At 26.2% G+C, this 21,101-nt stretch overlaps 1 protein-coding gene across 2 annotated transcripts in view; it reads right to left on the bottom strand.

The window, feature by feature from the left end:
- Positions 1-2,415: 2,415 nt before the first annotated feature.
- Positions 2,416-21,101, bottom strand: part of Atg17 (autophagy-related 17) — a 56,038-nt gene continuing 37,352 nt past the window's right edge. For both annotated transcript variants that reach the window (XM_043049133.3, XM_043049131.3), the window contains 11 exons: positions 18,805-19,044; positions 17,110-17,218; positions 15,744-15,825; positions 15,099-15,185; positions 13,152-13,209; positions 12,409-12,456; positions 9,823-9,890; positions 6,955-7,082; positions 6,773-6,837; positions 5,584-5,968; positions 2,416-2,454 (listed from right to left, as the gene is read on the bottom strand). In XM_043049133.3, coding sequence (XP_042905067.2) covers positions 5,606-5,968; positions 6,773-6,837; positions 6,955-7,082; positions 9,823-9,890; positions 12,409-12,456; positions 13,152-13,209; positions 15,099-15,185; positions 15,744-15,825; positions 17,110-17,218; positions 18,805-19,044 — 1,248 coding nt within the window. In that variant the 3' untranslated portion in view covers positions 2,416-2,454; positions 5,584-5,605. The remainder of the gene's footprint in view (positions 2,455-5,583; positions 5,969-6,772; positions 6,838-6,954; positions 7,083-9,822; positions 9,891-12,408; positions 12,457-13,151; positions 13,210-15,098; positions 15,186-15,743; positions 15,826-17,109; positions 17,219-18,804; positions 19,045-21,101) is intronic.

Raw genomic sequence — 21,101 nt, forward strand, 5'->3', positions numbered from 1 at the left:
AACAAGATAAGAGAAAAAATATTAAATAAGTAACAAATGATTTTATTAACAATCTTTTCATGGCATTTTGGTTGCTTTTACAAAAAAAAGCTGCATAGTTATTTACAATGAGTGTGTACTATTAACAGATTTTTATCAGTGCTGTTACAATTTCACAAATTCAATACAATAACATTTTTACAAATTCATAAGGGAAGTATATATTATTTTGACTCATTACTAGCTTATTGAAAACTAGGTCACTTTGTGAAATTAAACTATTTACAATTCTAAGAACAGCATAAATACAGATAGTTAAAAGATATTCAGCGCAAGAAATGTAAATAAGCACAATGTAATTAAAAGTAATCACAAATTTACATTTTTTTCTTTCAGAAGCATCAATATGAGCTATGAAGGCACATTCCTCATGCTGGTTAATTAGCACAAAATGTGCACTTTTTAGCACAAAATTTAAGTACTATTAAGAGAGCATTAGCAGTGAAAATGTTCAAAAGTAGCAGCTTTGTCCTTGACTATTCTAATTTGCAGACTTTTACTAAAATATATAAGTTTTTAGTTTTAGTGTAAGGTTGAGAAAGGTCAATATATTAATTTTCAAAAAGAAAGAGTCATGCGCCACCTATGACACAAACAAACAAAAAGTATGTACACTGCATTTTTAAAAACTTAACAATAAAATCATCACATTAGCTAAAATGCCCTGACTCAGGACAGAAATCTGTTCACAAACTGTTTATCATAAATACAATATAACTTACTAAAAAAAATTAAAACCTTATACAATATTTATAACTGTAAACACTATCTAGAAAAGAGTCAAAGACTAGTTTGTTTTTATTTATATAAAATAAGTGGAAGAGTAATGTTTGAGTAAAAAGCTTCATGATAAGTCTTTTTAGCATTTGTGGCCAACAATGACCAAAATGCTTACAGTTACCCAACATTTTCATTAATCGTTAGCAATATTATTATTATTTTAATATTTCTTGGTGAAAATTTATTTTATTCTTTCATAAAGAAATCAAAAACCAATTTAATTTATGCAAATAGATAATAAAGTAACCAATTTTTTTTTAGGTTTAACAAACAAAACATTGCAATCTATTTTCAGTCGTCTTTTTCTGGTGTACATTTATTTTTAATCTGTAAAAACATCAACTTAATTTCAAAATATTGTTTTTGGATACAACTCCTGACTCTCCCTCAAAAAACAATAATACTTCAAATTAATAACAAAAATAGTCACAAATACATACAAATTGTAATAGAAATTGCTACAAATTGTAATATTTATTTTTCAAAAGTAATTCAACCAAAATATGATAAAACATTAGCCTTTATTAAATGACGTTTCACTCTATTAATTTATTTTTATTGCTGAAATTACAAAATTTATTTCACAATATTGTTTCCTTTTATAAAATTATTTGTAAAATGTAAGAAAGAAATTTTTTTTAATAGCATCATTGCCAAAAACAGTTAAGTATGGATTAGTGTAATTATTGTGTATCCATTACTAACAAAATTAAATTTCACACCCTTAAATAAATATGAGAATATATATATATATATATATATATATATATATATATATATATATATATATATATATTTACTAATTTAATGGAAAGAACAATTAAGCAGATAAAATTACTGTGCTTAAATGCTTACATAGTCTTATTGTAAGTGTTATAATAAAATAACTAAAGTTGAAATGAGGGTTTTGAAGAAAAAGAAGACTAACATTGCTTACAAATGTTAGAAAACAAAATAAATTAACACAAAACCATACACATTATCACATTGCAAAAGATAAAACAACTTTTTACAATAAAAACATTACAGGTTTCTCAATTAAAGTTATATGCTCCTTTCATTAAAGTAACCAACATTTAACTTTTAAACAAATTTTTACAGAAATTTATACTCAACACATAACCTTCTAAAAAAACAACAAAAAAGAAAACAAGTTTTCTAGGAAGAAACTGAACTAGTTGAAGAACATCTAACAACTTTAGGTTCTGAAAATGTTCAGTCAGATAATAAGGTATCATATTTGTAATAAATTATTAAAGTTTTGTGTTGTATTTAAATTAAAAACCTAATGACACCATACATAACAGTTTAAAAAGGTTTCATAAAATTTCATTATTTCTAATTATTTCAGTAACTTTTTATTTTTTAAAATCATTAATATACCTAAACCATTTTTACACTCATTAAAACAACCCAAATAAAAATAAATTAATTCATTATTTTAATTATTATGTTTTAATTAAAATAAAAAAACAATGATACTAGACTTTTTAGACAAAACTTATAAAAATAAAAAAAAAGTGTAGTGTTATGAATAAACGTAAAGAAACAACCAAACATATACAAGTTGCTTAGCAAATTTTGATTTGTACATCATTTTTGCGTAATCTTCTATGTTGCTACAATACATTTGGCCTGAAAAAAAAGGAACAAATTTTTATTAAAATGGGGGGGAAAAACATAATACTAAATTAAAAAATATCATAATTATCTTTATTATCATACAAATTCTTATTTAATAATTTGCATGATAATATTCAGAAAACATTGATTTTTATTTAAATTTAAGTAATAAAAATTTTTATGACTAGAACTAACCAAAGCATTTATAATAACATTAATAAATATCTCCCATCATGCTATTACCACAATCAATAAAAATATGCTTATATAAAATATTTTCATATTTTTTTTAAAAATTCTTAACATATGATTACAACATGTAGCAATAAAACAGACTGGTTCACTGTTTAGAATTTTTCAGTTAGTGATTTTTATAAATATTTTGCCCCAATTTTTAAAAAAAATAATAATAAAATAATTAAAGTTGGATATCTAAATATTAAAAATATAAAATTATCTTAATCAGCTAAAACAAGGGTTTCCAACTTACATGAGGCCGGGGCCACAATGAAAAACACCAGTCAAATGGCGGGCCCCAACTTTATCAAAATTGTATATATTGCTCTTTTATGTTTCAAGGAACATTAAATATTACTGTCAGATTTTTATCAAGTTGTACAAAACAAAACTATTGAATTACAAACTAAAACAAGAAGTAGATTTTTAAAAATATTTAATTGCATATTAAAAAATTCTGGCTACACTAACTTTAATGTGCACCTATGTATTAAACAATTAAGGTGCAACGGATATCTAATTGTTAAGATATAAAACTTTAAAAAGGTTGGTATTAAAACTTACATAGTAGCACAAAAAATGTTCAATGAGAGATTTGAGATTTGTCTGCTGCAACCACCAGAGAATAGATATTTACATTTTAATTTTAAAATTTACAGATATAAATAATTTCGTCCAAAATGAGTGGTTTCATAAAGCTAAATTGGAGAATGTCTTCGAGAAAATTTCTGATACACACACGCTAAATTATATTCACAAAATGCAAAAAAAAAAAATAATGAAAAAGAGCAACATACACGATTATTTTTATATTTGAATAAATATTTTCTTGGATGCAAAACCTGAGAAATAAATTTTTTGCACCGTTGATATGGCAAATTTCACAGAAATGAAGAAATTAGGTTATTTTGAACGAGAAAAGTATTTTAAACCCATATAGAATTTTTACGAAAATTGTCTGCAAAAAATGACAATTAATGCATTTTAGTTCGCGGGCAGCCAGTTGATAACCACTGAGCTAAAATGTAAAGTTTAATTTATTTATCAAAGGTTAGTTTAAAAATATCAGCAACAAAAAAACTAGGAACATGTTATTCTTTATTATTATACTTATTTTCAAATTGAAGTTTAATACAAGTTTGAATGTGATAAAAAAAAACAATTTTTGAAACAAAAAGTGAACAAAGATAAAGCTGTTTTGAAATAAATAGCTTATTTATAAGGAACGAAATATAAAAAAATTCCACAAAATAAAAGCAATTAAATTTTTCAAACATACCTTTCAATCTGTCTCTTTTTAACTTAAGTAACATATTTCAAATTTATTAATTAAAATATCTTTAACATGAAAAGTGCAGTACTTTAAACAAAATGAACAATATTACTGTAAATAAAATGGAACCAGATTTACTAAATTGTAAAACTGCATTTGTTGAAAGAGCTTTTATGTTGTTTAAATCAGCAGAAACAGTTTATTCGATTATTGTATTTACATTATTACAGTATTTTTTTTATCTTACTTGAATAATGTTTTATTATATTTTATTTGAATAAATCTCTAAAAATTAAATAATTAGATTGAATTCTTCCTTCCATTTTCTTCAAGCATAAACTTTATAAAAAAATTTATTTTTTTCCCCTGATCCCTTAGGATAGAATTAAAAAAATTTTCATCAAGAAACATTATATAAATTAAAGCCAATATTTAACAATAGGTAACAATAATTTTTGAAGCACTTACAACAAGTCAACGACTATTTCCTATTTACATGTTTTTGAAGAGAATAAAGATTTTAATCAGATAATAAGTACTTTGGTCATTAGACGCAGTGTTCTCCTAAAGAGGTTTTTGAAAGTCGGCCCACCCTGCTTGCCCTTTAATCTCAACAAATGCGCCCTTTTTGTAAAAATAAGCCACCATTCCTTAAAAACACTGATTTTTTACTCACATACCATTTTGAACAGAAAGGAATTCACTGTTTAAATAATAATTGCACATTGGTAAAATTATCTGTGTTTACAAGTTTAATCATATTACAAATATTTACTTTGTTAGGATTATTCTCAATTGGTTAATTTTTTATAAGTTTATTTCCTTTCTTTCTTTTTTTTTTTGGAGGGGGTGGATATTAATACATTTTTTAAGTGATTTTAAATTTTTAAAATATTTTTTTAATTAAATACCTCTTTTAAAAATATATGCACCTTAAAATGTTAATTTTCTCAAAATTTTCAGTTTAGATATCACAGAAAAAGCTTTCAGCGAGTTTATTAATTAATCATTTTTTATTAGTTTACTTTTTTTTTTGAAAGAAAAAAAAATATGCACAGAGATTGCCTTTTAGCATATACCTTTAATTATTTTTATAAATTCCAAATTTTTCTCAGATTTTGATAATGAGAGAGAATTACTTTTTGTAATATAATCATAAAATAGTATGAGAGGGTAATTTAAAAATTTCATAATTCAGTTACTACATATACACATTTTGATAAATATTAACGATGTTAGAGTGCCCTTTCAAAACTCAAACTGTCCTTTTCAGTGAGGAAGCGCCCTGCCCTTTTTTAATCCTAGAGAGAACTCTGTTGGATGCAAAAGTTAAATATTTTAAACCTTACCTTGAGCATTAGACCTTCAACTTATTTTATACCTTCAAATTATCATACAACAAAAGCTTACTTTTAACTTAAGTATAAATAATCTAAACATTAATAACTATAACTTATCACACAAAAATCTAAATACTGTAAGAAAGAAATATGTAATAAGTAAAAATGCATATATCAGTTATTGATAATAGTACCATATGGGAAGAAAAGGCTATGACGAATAATATCGTTAGGTACTACGGAGTACAGAAGGGGTGACATAAAAGAAAGAGAATAAGAAAAAACTATTACATTTTTGCCAAACTGTATTATATCATATATCTGAACTTGACATTTCACTAACTCCAGAAGAAGAAGGTTGAATATTTTGCAACTCTATAATGGACTGGGAAGATAGCTGTTGCTCAGAAATGGATGCTTGGATGAAGGATGTTGAAGGAGTAAGTTCTGTGCTATCTACAGTTTGAGCTATACAAGCTGTTTGGGTCTGTGTTGCAATTTGTTCTGAATTTCGAATAGCTGAAGAAGTTTGTGGTTGCTGCTCAGTGGATGAAATTTGAATACTACGTTGTAAAGCAGCTGCCGTAGTACGAGTGGCAGCAGCCCCACAACTCCATTTTTCGATCTTCACACGGTAAAATTTAGTTCCGAGTGTAAGTTTGAACCTGTTGTTAACCTAAAATAATTCAAAATTATACTGCTATAAGAATAAATTTTGAGTTCAGAACATCAATTTTAAAAATATATATAGGTATACAAATTATTTAAAAAAAAATTCAATCAGAGAAAGTTTTACCCCTACTGTGTAATTAAGAACAATTAAAAATTATAATTATGAAATTTTGATATAATTATACATATTTCATATATAATTAAGAATATTTTGATAAAAGTTTTGAAACCTATTCTTTTCTTCTTATTGCTGAAAATGATAGGAAAAACATTAAGGAAGAAAAATTAAAATTATGACAGCCAAAAAACCCTGGTTATGATTAATCTTTGAATACAGCTTTCATTTATGCATTTAATACCATATACTAATGTTAAATTTTCATTGAAATGCACCTATTTCAATTTTTTTTAAATAATTACAATGCTAAAAAAACTTAAATTACAATAATTCTAGGTCATAAAGTATAAATGAATAGCTATAAAATATGGAGACTTTTATATAAAATAAATTGTTACAAATATCAATTTTTCCGAGTCGATTATTGATGCAAGAAATAATGTGTAGTTTTTACTGTATCAAATGCATTTCATGCAAATTGCAATGATCAAAAATATTCACAAATTAAAAAATGAAATAAATTTCGTTTTAATATTCCATTACTCATTTCAAAATTTTCCGAAAATAGAATTGTTGATAGCAGACACATATCTCCAAACATTGGCAGTACCATGTAACAGCAATAAAATGCATTGAAATTTTTAGCATAAAAGTTTTTAGAATAAAAAATAAAAAAGAAGAATATTTTACCTTTTTGGTAACACAAAATTCTTTATGAGTTACTGTTCCTATTATCCATCTCTGTGACTCTCCCGCTGTTAAAAATAATATTTGAATGTAATAATAAAAAGCAACAGAACAACAATAAACAGCAAAAATGCATTATACAGCAACAATATATATTTCAAAAAATTTAAACAAACCAAACTTACGACTCTTTAGATCCAAAGAAGCAATGCTATCTGAATGAAGAAAATGAAGATAGTTCCCCAAGTGAAATATAATGTAATGCTCTAGCTTATCTTCATAGCACACAAGTACAGTTTCTCCAGGTTCACATCTAATTCAAATTAAAGAAACAAATTTATTTCAAACGTAAGCAAAGCTTGGGATACGAGATGGAGAAATTCCATAAAAAAATATTTAATTTCAAGCCTTTACATTTAATGGTTTGTAATGATAAAAACAAGGCAAATATAAAAATGCCATTTCTTTCTTTGTAGTTTGTCTGTAGCAAGAACACCCCTTGTCACAAAGTCTAAGGCAGTATGCGGCAATGGCAACAAGAAATATCGCTTTATTAGAATTGTTAAGGGAACTTCCCTCTTTCTCAGTTCCCTTTCTTTCGCTGACCTGAGCAAAAACCTGTCTTAACCTCTTCATTACCCTGATTCACATATTCGCTTCTAAAAATATGCTATAAGAAAATTTAAAGTTTTACCCTCACTAAAACATTCGTCAACATTTAAGCTTTCTGGCGATTGCAATAGATGCAGAGCATGTAAATCATTTGGATAGAATTCTACATAAACAAAAGTGATTTTTGAAAAATGATGCCAAATCCTTGTGCTCAAAAAAGTAAGTAATTTTAAATATTATATAATTTAGTTATTCTGGAAATAATTTTTTTTTTACTTAGTAATTTTGTGATTTATATGAAGTTTTTAAATTTATGTTTATTTAATATTGAGAAATATTACAGTCAAGAATATGAAGGTGCGTGTATATGTATCTTAGTACATAAGGTAAAATTTATGACAGTGTAGTAGTCAAGTGAAATCTCATAGTATTATGAGAATTTAATTTTATATCTATTTAGTAGTAATTGTATATGCATTGTAATTAACTGTTTTATACACACATACATTTAATAACTTTAACTTTATGTGTTTTTTCCATGATTTTGAAACATTGCTCCTAAAAATTAAGTATTTATAATTAATGTTAGATTCTGATCAATAATTATTTATTTTGGGTGGTTTGCATAATTAACATAGCTTAATATAATAGCTTTTATATTATTTATTTAGTAATATTTTTATATGTATTTTAATTAATCGTTTTATAACAAAGTACATACATTTAATAACTTTAATTTTTAGTGTTTTCCTCCATAATTTTGAAATATTACCCCCAAGAATTAAGAATTTTTTATAATTAATGCTAGATTTTTTTCCAAAAATTACTTATATTGTATGGTTTGCATAATTAAAATAGCTTTGAAACTGAGATTGAATGCAGTATTGCATTAAATCTCATTCAGTATGATTATCTCATTAAAAAATAAAACTTAGTATTTTTATTTAAAAAAAATTCTAATTATTAAATATATTCATTGTTGAATTTAAATAGCTCATAATAAAACAATATGCATATTTGTTCCTACTTTAGGTGCAATTTAACATTTGAAATATTTTTATTATTTTGCTTGTTGAAAGCCTGAGGTTCAAGTATGTGTACCTAAAATTATTAGTTCCATGCTTAATTTTTAATCCGCCTTCCCTGTAAAGCTTTGTTGCACCATTTTAGAATTAATAATAATTACATTTAGGCAAATAGTTCATTTTAAATGACTTTTTAATTATAAAAAAAAATTAAATATGGTTACTAGTTTAGAATACTATTTATTCAAAACTAAGCATAACCTTTGCAGCCTTATTCTACCCTCATTGGCTTAACAGTCCCTTGAGGACAAGAGCCTACCTCAGAATAGCCATCCGTTCCTCATGTTTTTGAGCATTAAACTACCAGATTTTAATTTGTTTATATCATCCACAACACCATCCAACCATCTTTTCTTTGATCTTCCACGTGGTGTAGAGTCACCAGGTTTTGAGTCAAAAACCTTTCTCGCCACTCTGTTAGTGTTCATAAGCTGAACGTGACTCAACCATTCCAGTCTTATTATCTTAAATGTCAGAAACTATATCACTGTCTTAATATTTTTTCAATATCTCCAATTTATAATATTCCACTATCATTGACAAGATCAAAAAATTTTCTCGATAACTCTCTTGTCCAGAGTGACAAATATTTTTGTATTTGAGCCCAGGATTTACTTCCATATAAAAAGCCCAGGCTTGAGAAAAACCATACATATTATTTTGCTTTTAAGTGATAATATGGCCTGCTTATACAGTTCAAGTTTTTAGAACCAGATTGATTAAAATTGATGGAAACTTGTTTTTCTTGGAGCTTGGATTGTGTAAACAATCATTCAAGTTCTGAATACAAGCCCTTGGATAATAGTGGAGCATATTCTACTTCCCATCCAAATTTTTCTTCTCTTAACCCATCAGCTTTTAAAATTTCATGACGTCAGAGATTGGCCATATGATCACTTCATTTTGCTGTCCATTTTCATACATTCTGACCTAAGTAAATTAATATGTTAGGATCCATTTGTGTTGTTATGATTATATTTTGTAATTTCGTCATTCATGTAAGTCTGATTTTATAATCGTGAATGTGACCAATGCACATACACCGATTTTTCATCTAACCAATCAGTGACACTCGGGAACTTGATACTGTCAACGAATCATTCAATTTCTAGAACAGAGAAATTATTCTAATTTCTCGAATTCAAGAACTTGAATTTTATGAAGCAGCCTTCATTCCTGAGAGGAATCTCACAATATTGTACTTGAAAAAGTACAATATTGTGTGTACTTGATATAAGAAAAAGATTGATAGGTTTTGAAAACGGAACTCTTTTTTCAAAAACAAAAGCAGCGAAATTCACTTCAATGTTATAAATTCATCACGAAACATGAAATCAATAAGCTTTAAATACTTACGTTAAAATGGATAGCTTATTGGAACAATGGACACAAGGTGTTCTACTAATGCTGGCACTTGAACTCATCTAGAACAAATTAGTTTCATTAGCTATTTATAAGTTTCTAAAGAACATATTTAAATTTTAAAAAAAAATGACTAAATTCTTATATGAATTAAATTATTTTTTACAGAATAATAACCACTAATCTTTAGCTAAGATAATACTAAAAAGTACTACATAAGAAACTCACTATACTATCAAGAAAGTTAAGAGAAAAACATTATTTATAACAGTTTTTACCATTAAGCATTTCAGAAAATATTTAAAAATTAAACTTCCATTTTTAGCTCATTTTAAGTTAGTTTTTTTAAAAATAAACTTTTTTTTTCATTTATTATTAATGTTAGTTCTTGAGATATAAGAGAAATCATTAGCAGAAAAAGAATAAAATAATGCATTTAATTTTTTTAAAAAAATTGCATAGGTTTGATTTAATTTTTAAAAACTAAAGAATTCTGAATAATGAATTTTACAATAATGAGATGCAAAAATTATTTTGCATACATTCAGAAAAAAATTAGGAATCAAATTAATTATAATTTAGCTCTCTCTTATATCACATATAATGGGAAAAAACTACTGGCATTTTATGGATTAGTAATTTATGCAGGCTATCATAAAAATTTTAAAATATTCTAAATTCTAAGTCTTCAATTTCTTACATATTTCCAGGTAGGTAAAATGATATTTAAAATTTTTTCATTTGTAAAAATTCATGATGCTAATAAAAATTTGAGGCATAAATTAAAATTTAAAAACTACTAAAACAAAAACTGAAAAATTGAAAACTCATTGGATAGCTTTTCCCCTCAAATTTTTAAAAAGCTCATTTTTTCCCTTTCTGTTGAACTATTGATACTCTGTTTTCTTTTATTGAAATACATTGCGACCAAATATATTATAGTTTTGCCAAAAACTTTTTCAATGAGACCATAGAGAAATATAATGACATAAATACAAGTTAAACAATTCTTTTGAATGCTATTATATTAAAATATATACTGATAAAAATATACAAATAATTCTACTTCTCTAACTGGAAAGTATAAAACATAATGAAATAAAAGTATAAAATGCTAATCAGTTTCTATTATACAGAAAAATGAACTTCAAATATTAAATAAATAAAAGGAAAACAACGATCATCATTTTTAACAATACAATAAAGTAAAAGGATATAAAAGTGATACTCAATTACAGATGACTAAAAAGGTTTAACCTACAAATGTCCTATATTACTAATACTAGAGAGATGAATCATATCTTTATTATTTAATTGACTCTTATAAATCTCCAATTATTCCAATTACAATGAAATATTAATATATGAATATTAATATATTCCAATTACAAGGACATTCCTCAACGAACTTTTAGTTAGATGATTGAAGGTCATTTGAGGAACAAATTTGGTAAATCAGGCCGCAAACTGGGCACCCCTAATATAAACTCTCAAGCGATAGACTTCAATAACAATGCAAATATAAGTTAGTGTAAAAAAAACTATATTTTGTGGGTGCTTTACAGTAATAGCTGGTGTGTAATATGGTAATATATAAATTTTTGAACAGCTCACTTTTTTGTGCTGTAAAACACTTGATACTTAGTTTGCCATTAATGAAATACATTAAAAGCAAACATTTTGAATAAAATTTTTAAAGATCACTAAAAACCATGACTAACCAAATATTCTATTAACCCCTTAACTGCCGAGTAAAATTAACGTGATTCACTCCTCAGCGCCACCGTTTTTCACTCAAGTGCACTTTCTTACACGGTGTTTTGGTGGGGAAAAATGATGCACGCTTTGCAATTTAAAAGCAGTTTACTTTTACAAGACAAGAAAAAGGAAAGAAAGAAAATACAAAATTAAAATTAAATAATAAAAATACAATATAAAAAGATGTTAAAACTTAGCTGTTGTATGATAAATCCTGAAACATGGTTGGACGCATAAGCCAACATCACATTCATCGCACTGATAGCGGGATTCACAACGAATTTTTTTTCTTGAACAAACAGCACATTTTCGCAATGCATTTTCTTTGAAGACGTTGATGAAAAGAATAGAAAAGCACCAAATACATACGGGAAACGAAAGCGTAAAAAGAATAAACCCAACCTTACTCAAATAAATACACACAAGCGATTAATACGATATCACTTTTCCATAACATCCTTTTCCCATTCCCCCTCCTCCGAAATTAGTAATACATTCGCAAAGCAAACACTTTCAAGGCCATTTTACTGCATTCTGAAGTAGGGGGTGTAGCTCTATTTATAGCAGCGCAATGCAAAGCATCGTACTTCGCGAAAGCGTACATATACGCCTGCGGCAGTTAACGCATCATCTGGCCGAGACGTATAAATACGCCCGCGGCAGTTAAGGGGTTAACACATAGTAAACTTCACAAGACAGACCACACATATTTTTAGAGAAATAATTTTATGCAATTTAAAATGTTCACTAATACCCTAATTTACATTTGTTCACAGTAATAAATAAAATTAAGTAAGTTTAACAAAGAATTTAGACACTTACAAATTTTGATAAAAGGCCACTATATTCTTCTTCTTTTATTTTAAGTTTCTAAAACATTGAAGTAAAATTAGACTTAGGATGAAAAATTGAGAGTTGAAAAATTGAAAGAAACAATGTATAAATAAAAAAGACATATAAATGAGGAACATATAACACAGCTGCCAGCATGAAAAGGAAAAAATCCAGTAGATTTTACCAAATAATACAAATGTGTCATAACATACCAAATATTTTACATATAGGGAATTTGACGGACTTTACTGTCATCAAAAAATGCTTTTTATTCTGTTAACTCATAATTTTGAATAGAAATGAACAAGTAACTTATTATTTATCGATAAAAAAAATAAAATTTTTTTAATTAATTTAAAAAGGGAGTTCTGAATGAAAATAAACTGAAAATTTTGGAACAAGAAAAAAGAAAGAAAAGCTGTTAACTGCTTACTACAATTGAGGCTCGTTTAATTATGTATTAGTAATATTTATTAAAAAATCAAGCAAGCAATGAATTGTGTAAAAATTCCATTTCAATGGGAATTTTTTTTAAAAATTTATTTAGGTTTTGGGAAATTTTCTAAAATGTACAAAAACCAAGAGAACTTTATTCAACCAGTAGAAACTGGTAAAATCGAGTAGAGTTGGCAGCTATGATATAAGTGCAATATAGTGCTTTGCTTGTAATATTTAAGTAAAAATAAATTAGTTAAAATCAAGCAAATCAAAAGCATTTTTTAAGCTATTACCTTTCTTAAGCTCTCATAGGAATCAGAAGAGCTGCGTGTTTGTTGATATGGTTTTTTCCTAAGAAAGAAATGTTTAATATTTATAACACATTTATGAACAATTGTTTTAAGTCAAAAATATATATGTCACTTATATGTCTACTTATTTTTGCTTATCAATATATTTAATTATTACATTCATTAGTTCCTTTTTCTAGCAAAAACCAAAACAATTTCAAAAATTGGACATTCTATTTAAAAATAGTCTATTCTTTTTCATACCCATTCCCTTTTCTTCTATGGGTGGTTGACCGTGTAAAGAGGGTTAAAATTTATGGAAAGACTTCCATGCTACTTCTTTCGACTGATTGTTACGTCTGAGCTTGAAAAAATGCACCATCCAATATTATTATACTTGTAGTGTTTTCAATATAACATGTTCCTTCAATCTAACTTTCAATGAAACAAGCAGCAAATGATTTCAGAAGACTCCGCAAGCTATGATGCTACCCAAAAAATAGCTAACGGTGCTATTTCACACAAATATAGCCAAATAAGGGATAACACTCAAAACATGTCTAACCTTGCACTTTTTTTATGCTGTGATATTAATTTTGCTAAATTAGTTTCAGGATCACGACTTGCTAGAATTTATAAATTACAGAAAATTCTTATGCATGGTAAAATTACATGTAAATTGAAACACAAATCACAATAATAAAACTTCCTGGAATATTAAGCCTATTCACACATTGCCTCATAAGAGCAACATAAACGGAGGGATACACCAGGAATTTTCTAAATTTCTTTCACTTTTAGGAAGCTTGTTATTGTTTACATTCAGTCAAGTATCCATTAATTATATAGTATATAATTTGATTGCATTCACTAACAAAGTAAAAAATGTAGAGATCCTTAGTCGAATCATGAGATATATAGGTTTTGAATATTAGATAATTTGTGGATGGAAAAAGATATCTTTAATTATACATGAAGGGTTTATATTCAAAAAATTTAAATGTGTTTGTGAGCCATCAATTCACAATAGTTAAGGCACTGTGTTTTCATTGTGCATGACCACAATTCAATTACCAGTGACAGCTCTAAGTCCACCAATATGCAATTAAATCACTTTGCACCAACTTGTCAAGGAAGTAAAGATAGCCAGTGTGCAATGTTAACTGCATTATCACCATCATGCCATTGATCTCAAAATTCAGAAGACTTAAACTCTATAACCAACTTAACGGACAAACTGACTGTTGTCTGAATATTTATGGGATATGGGAACTTTTCAAAGTTGCTTCCATAACACGGTTAGCAAGTCTGGTTTTAATAAATAATTTAACAATTTAAAAATATATAGAATCAATTCCTGTTTTATGTTTGTGAATAAACCCAGTTTGCATAATCACAAAAATAAATATTGTGCTTCTACTAAGTATGAATGCTTTCAATTCAGTGTAGGATATGTAGCAATTCAATTTTTATCTTCCTTATTCCTTTAATTAAACTTCCTATAACAAATCCATCTACTAGTTTAGAGTTAATTTATCTTCAAAAACATATTTTTAGACTTTTTTATGTAATAAGAAAACAGCATATTTCTTATTTGCACAAATAAACAGCCAACTAAAATATATTTTAATAAAAAATATGGATTTCAAAAAGAAAGAAAATTGAAAATATTTACATGCTTTCACATATTTAAAGAATATATAATACTTTGGCAAGCTATGTATTTGTTTACTAAATATTTTGCCTGTACATATTTTGCAAAAAAAAAAATTTTTTAATTATTTTAATTATAAATTTATAATGTCTAATAATCTTACAATTCAATAACAATTGTAATGCCATTATAATTGCATATTTGAATTGAAAATTCCAAGATTTCAACTTTAAATTCTACAATTCAACCTACATTATTTTAAATCGCACATAAGTACTACTTAAATTCATACTTACGTTGTATCAGTCAGTTGTAATAAGGCTTCAACATCGGTTTTGAATTTATTAAAATAAAAGAGTTCATCTGCACTTCTTGCACAAGCACTATAATGTAAATTAAAGCACATTTAAAATAAAATTCCTATAAATAATCAAAATATAAACTATTTAACCATTTAAAAAAAAGTAATTGCAACTCAAATTCCTCATTATTGATAAAATTTATTATACATCGAAGAAAACCAATTTCTGTAATGACATATGTTTATATGACAATGTAAAGTACATATGTTAAGAATATAATTTAATTATAACTGGCGATAATTACTTCATTGCAGTAACTATGTTACAATGCAGAGTGGAATCCTTTCAATATTAAGCTTCTTAAATAGGGGATTAAAAAATAACCTTTCATGACACGTGACTTCCTATGAGCATAACATTTATGAAAATAGAATAAAATTTTGTATAAATTTACAAAAGAAGATCAATAAACCGCAATTCACATAACCAGATTAACTTAGCAATATCTAAAGCAAAGCAAAATTGATGCATTTAGGTTTTTAGTTCCTCTGCTCTTGATAATTTAAATTTTTTTTCTGAAAATAATAAATACTTAAGTGCAGGCATAGTTAACTTTAAAACAGTTATATGATATTCTACCTTGTGGCTCCAGTTTCACTTTGAGTTATAACATCTTCACCAATTATAGGAGACAACGAAGGTCGGAACTGATCTAAATAAGCTGCAAATGAGAAAAGATTTATAATCCAGTCTAGATACGTATTAAAATGAACTACATTAAAGTATAAATATGACATTTTTTTTGGAAGCTTTGAGAAGAAAATATTAAAAAGTGATTGCAACTATATATATATAAAAAGGGATGACCCTTGATTATATACTATTTTCCAAAACAAGTCAAAATTTTGCTGCTACCACCCCCTAATGATGTTCCAAACAACAAAAATACTGGTTGTGCAAAATTTCACTTGTGATCTTCATCAAGATACAAAACGATCCTCACTCGCCTTGAAGTTGGAACACTTATTGAAAAATTTAAAATTTATATTCTTTTTTTTTCCCAATAATACATCACTTTTACAACAGAACCACAATGAAAACTTTACATAAAATCTAAAAATTCAACATTTTTTTCTTCTTTCTGAAAATGAAATTAGTATGTTTGACTATGTTTAGCATAAATATATTGTTTATTTTCATTTTTTTCAGAAAATATTATTGTATTCTCGCATTAGTCTTTCGGCATCATTCACAACTACAGCTTATTTTTTTCATTCCCCTTTTGTACTCTGGATTATCTTCACATATTGCAACAAAAAAAATAATAATTGGTAATAAAAAAAATTCATTAAAAATTTTTTTTGTTGTTGAGAGATTTAAAAGCGACAGAGAATCATGGTTAAAAGAAAAGTCCTTTTAGTACAAAATAAATCTCTTTTAATGAATTAGTTCTTCATCATCATTGCATCAGTCTGCCAACTTAACTTTAGCCATATTCGTCAAAGATTTGTTGCTTAAACATACTTTGTGAACTTTGAAGAAAAAAACTTAATTTTATACAACAATACGCATCCATAAAAATTTATTAGTTCTTTTGTTTTTAAAAATCGAAACAAATGGAAAATTATAATAAAGCTAAAAGAATTAATTATCATATAACATTCAAAATTATCAAATACATTTTTAATATAGTCATTAAATTCAGAAAGCGTAAAAAAAAGTTTTTTTATTCTAAATAAGATTAGAAAAACACATAATAATTTTTTCCCTTCAAAAATCTAGTAAAGTTAAGAGCAAAACTAAAATTTATAAGAACATAACACATAATTTCATTTGCTGCAATCATTTTATTGATTTACTCATTGCTCACTTATTAAGTTGTGCTTTAGATCACTATCTTTAATTATAACCGGAATTACTCTGAATAATCCAACGTAACTGAGATGAAAGCAATACGCTTTTATTAAATATTATGATTGAAAAATAAACTTTTTCTTCAACATACTTTTGAGCGCAATTTGTTTAGCTTCCAATACTGATATAGAGGAGCGCAAATTTTCAATAATTGCATCCTTCTCCTTGGCTAAACTGTTAATTGCTTCATTAAATGATACCTGAAATAAGGCACACATCAATTTAATAAAAAAGTTCATGTAACAACAACAAAACACAATATTTAAAGAAATTAACACAATAATTCTGCATGTTTAACGAATAAAAGATGTATCATTAACAAATTTAAAAAATAGTTCATTATTTTCAAAAAGTCACACATTGGAAGAACAGTAATCTGGTTTTTAACTTTATCAGAAAATTTAAAATAAGGATTTATTAGGAAAACTTCAAAATATACTACAAATATGAGTATTGTAAATAAAGTAGAGTCGACATAATCCATATAGTCATAGAAGATTGGGGATAAGATCATGCTGTTGTCGATTTTCTATTACTCTAAATCTTGATATCAGCTGCCATAAATTGAATCGAGATTGTTAATTTTCAAAATGCATTTGAATGCAATAAAGAATATCATAATCATTATGGAAAGTATATGTTGCTGTATAAGATGTATCTACAGTAAGTAAAAGCAATTTGTGCATAGCATAGTTTAATTTTCTAGCTTGGCATCAGCTTGAAGCAGTAGTGCACTCAGTCGTAACTAACAATGACCTATATTTTACCAACAGAATAAAACTTTGGCGATTATATCAAAGTTATGAATTACAATTTTACACCTTCAATCCATGCTGTCTTTACTTTATTTACAACTCTCATATTTGAACTCACTCATCAGCTTTTTAAAAATTCCTTTGATCAGCTTTACATAAAAATTCTACTTTAAGATCTGAAAAAAGATTTGGGCACACTTGTTCAAGTTTAAATTAAGAAAAAAAATTTACATATATTACTAGTTTTTATTTGCATTCATACTTTAATTTTCCTAATAGATGATTTGTTGAATTTGTTATCAACTTGTTTTCCAAAATTTATATTTATAGATATCGTATTGAACCCTTTTTCATATTTAACAAAATTTTATTATTTAAATGTCAAAAAAATTTTTAAAAAATTAAGCTTGATATCCTGACAATACACAATCACAATAACAAATACTAATGTTGCAACCTTTCCATCAAATTTTGAAACAGCCTCAATAAATATCTGGAAGAAAAAAATTTTGAAACCTAAAACCCAGTTCTAGCAGAATTAAATTTAACTTAATAATGCCTAAAAAATTTTTAATTGTTGAATACGTTAAAACTAGATATGATTTAATTATTAACTATCTTTATACTCAATAATTCACTTAATGAAGTCTATCATTCTCTTTGCAGCATTTTACATGGATTAAAATTAACAAAAACCAACTAAACAGCGTTTGATTACAAAGAAGAGCACAACTACACAGCAGATAAAGTATATAAATGAGTAAGGATAAAGAAGCAGAATAAGGATGTGTTTTATAACAGTTTTCATGCAGCAGTATTCCTAATGAAATCTTTTGCAAGAAAAATTTGAATTTTTAGTAAAAAAATGTTATTTTTATTTATAAACAGATCTTTTTTTTAAATACATTGAACTTCAATTAATTATTTCAAGTCTAAATTTTTACTATAGATAGTTTAGATTTTATTTTAGAGTACAAAACACTCAAATTGCTGGAAAAAAAGTTAAATGTATTTAGTTAAATTGAAAATACCTGGTTTTCTGCAGTTATACGTGATTTGAGTTTTTCTAAAGCATTCTCGTGTTTTGATCGCATTGCAGCAATAATCTGCACCTTCTCTTCTTCATGTTTAAGTTGAGACTCTTCAAAAGATTCTTTCAAGGCATTAAGTTCTTTGGCGTGTTCCTCTTTGGCTATGTTTAATTTAACAGATTCCCATTTTTCTCGACTTTCAGCTATGATTTTTTGTAATTCCTCTAAGCATTCAAGAGACTAAAACAAATTTGTTCTAATTATAGCCTCATATTACAATAATTTCAAAGCAAATAATGCCTTGGAAAATTGAATTCGACATAAAAATTAACAAAAGAAATACTGGGACTTCAATTTCCTGCAACTATTTCCGTTCAATATTACAATTATTACATCACAATTGCAGATGATAAAGAAAGTCTTCATAGCAACAACTTAGAAAAAAAATAACAGATGATTCTGCTTAATATAGTATCTACTTTAGACATTTTCTCCAAACTATGACACATTCCTATTTTTTTCTTCTTTTTCTTTAGCATCATGCGCTACTGTTTTTCTTTTCCTAACGAAAAAACTTAATTTTTTTTAAAATGGAATTTCTGAACGACAGAAGCAAGCATCTGCTAATTTTACAAACGATCTAAATTGGTATTATTAACATTATAAGAATAGCATTTGAGACAGGACCAAAATTTTTGGGAAACTGTGACAGAACTATAAATTTTGCGCGAGATTACTTTTTTGGGGGGTTCAAAACTAGCTTTTTGCTAATTTTGCACGTTTTAATTATTCAAAATTCTACAGATCATATATCAGGTATGTAATATTGTCACTAAATTTTTTTCACATATTTCTGAGCATGAGCAATAAGGAGACCTTCATTGTGAATGCAGATTAATTATTATTCCTAATACTCTACTAATTTAATACAGTTATAATGTCACATTATAATTTTACTATTTTCTATGTTTCAAAAAATATCTAAAGGGAAATACAAAACAAATTTTCAAAATTTAAATTTATAAAAAAAACAGTTTTGAAACTTTTTAAAATTAGCTTCTAAAATATGTTTAATATTTAACTTAAAACTAAACCAACATTAACCATCAACATTAGTTGCCACTCCAAAATATATTTGCAATACTTATTCATATTTGTTTTTAAATTATTGGAAATTGTTACTTCACTTCATCTAATTATAATTGTTATTGAAAAATAGGTTATACATGTATTTTCTAAATTAGTATAAAATTTATTTTCAATTTATCATCATTTTCAATTTATCTAAGTTTATGTTTATTGTTACTTTCTATTCAGTGATGGAAAATGTATTTCTGAAATTTTTTTAAACCGTATTTATTTTAAGCTCTTCCTTATTGCATCTTTTTTAAATTATGAGGCTTTTACCAGAGTTCATTAGCTTTGTTGCCAAAACCTAAAAATCGAATTTTGGATCACCAAGAGCAAAATAAATAATGCAATACTTGATTTTTTCCTTAAAGGAAACTCAAGATCTAAACTAATTCTAGTTTTTATTTATTCCTTGTCATGCAAAAAAAAAAAAAAAAACTCTTAAGTATTTTAAAGAAACATATTAGAAGAACACAGAATTTTTGAAGTTACAGCATGATAAACAGAATGCTAAAAGAAACAATAGAAACACTGATTAAGAATGAAAGGAGATTGGATGACAAACAACACAAGTCACAATTTACTTAAACATCTTCACGACACCTTATTATACTAAACAAAAAAAATTTAGTTATAAAAATAAAAACTTCCTTTTATTTGGATTTGAATAATCAAATATAAAATTTTAGTACTTTTGCACCCTATTTCAAAAACAATCCTGATTGTAAAGTAAATCAGTAAAAACTTGCGAAAGGTATAATATATCTAAAATAGTTTTTTCTTATTATTATTAAACCCATTACATAAAAAACCAACCTGAAATTATACCTTAAGTAAAACAGTTTAAAAAAATATATGTAGACTGCTTAATAGTCTCAACTACGGACAATTTGCAGAAATTCGAATCTGGCAGAACTGGGGGGGGGGGATTTATTAATTGGAAGTTTAACTTACCATTAGTTTCAGTTTCTGGCTTTAAATTAACAATATGAAGTATAGTATACACTATAATAAATAGTATAACAAATATAATATCTAGTAACAAATAAATTTTTTTCCAAGTGATTTTTAACACAACAATCAATAGGGTTCTAAGATCACTATTAAATATTATAATCTTAAAAAATATTTCGTACTAGAAGAAGCTTAGAGAAATTTTAGATCTC

The sequence above is a fragment of the Parasteatoda tepidariorum genome, chromosome 6 (assembly GCF_982258835.1).
Source record: "Parasteatoda tepidariorum strain Cologne lab strain chromosome 6, Ptep-v5.0, whole genome shotgun sequence".
In the NCBI taxonomy this organism is placed as follows: domain Eukaryota; kingdom Metazoa; phylum Arthropoda; class Arachnida; order Araneae; family Theridiidae; genus Parasteatoda; species Parasteatoda tepidariorum.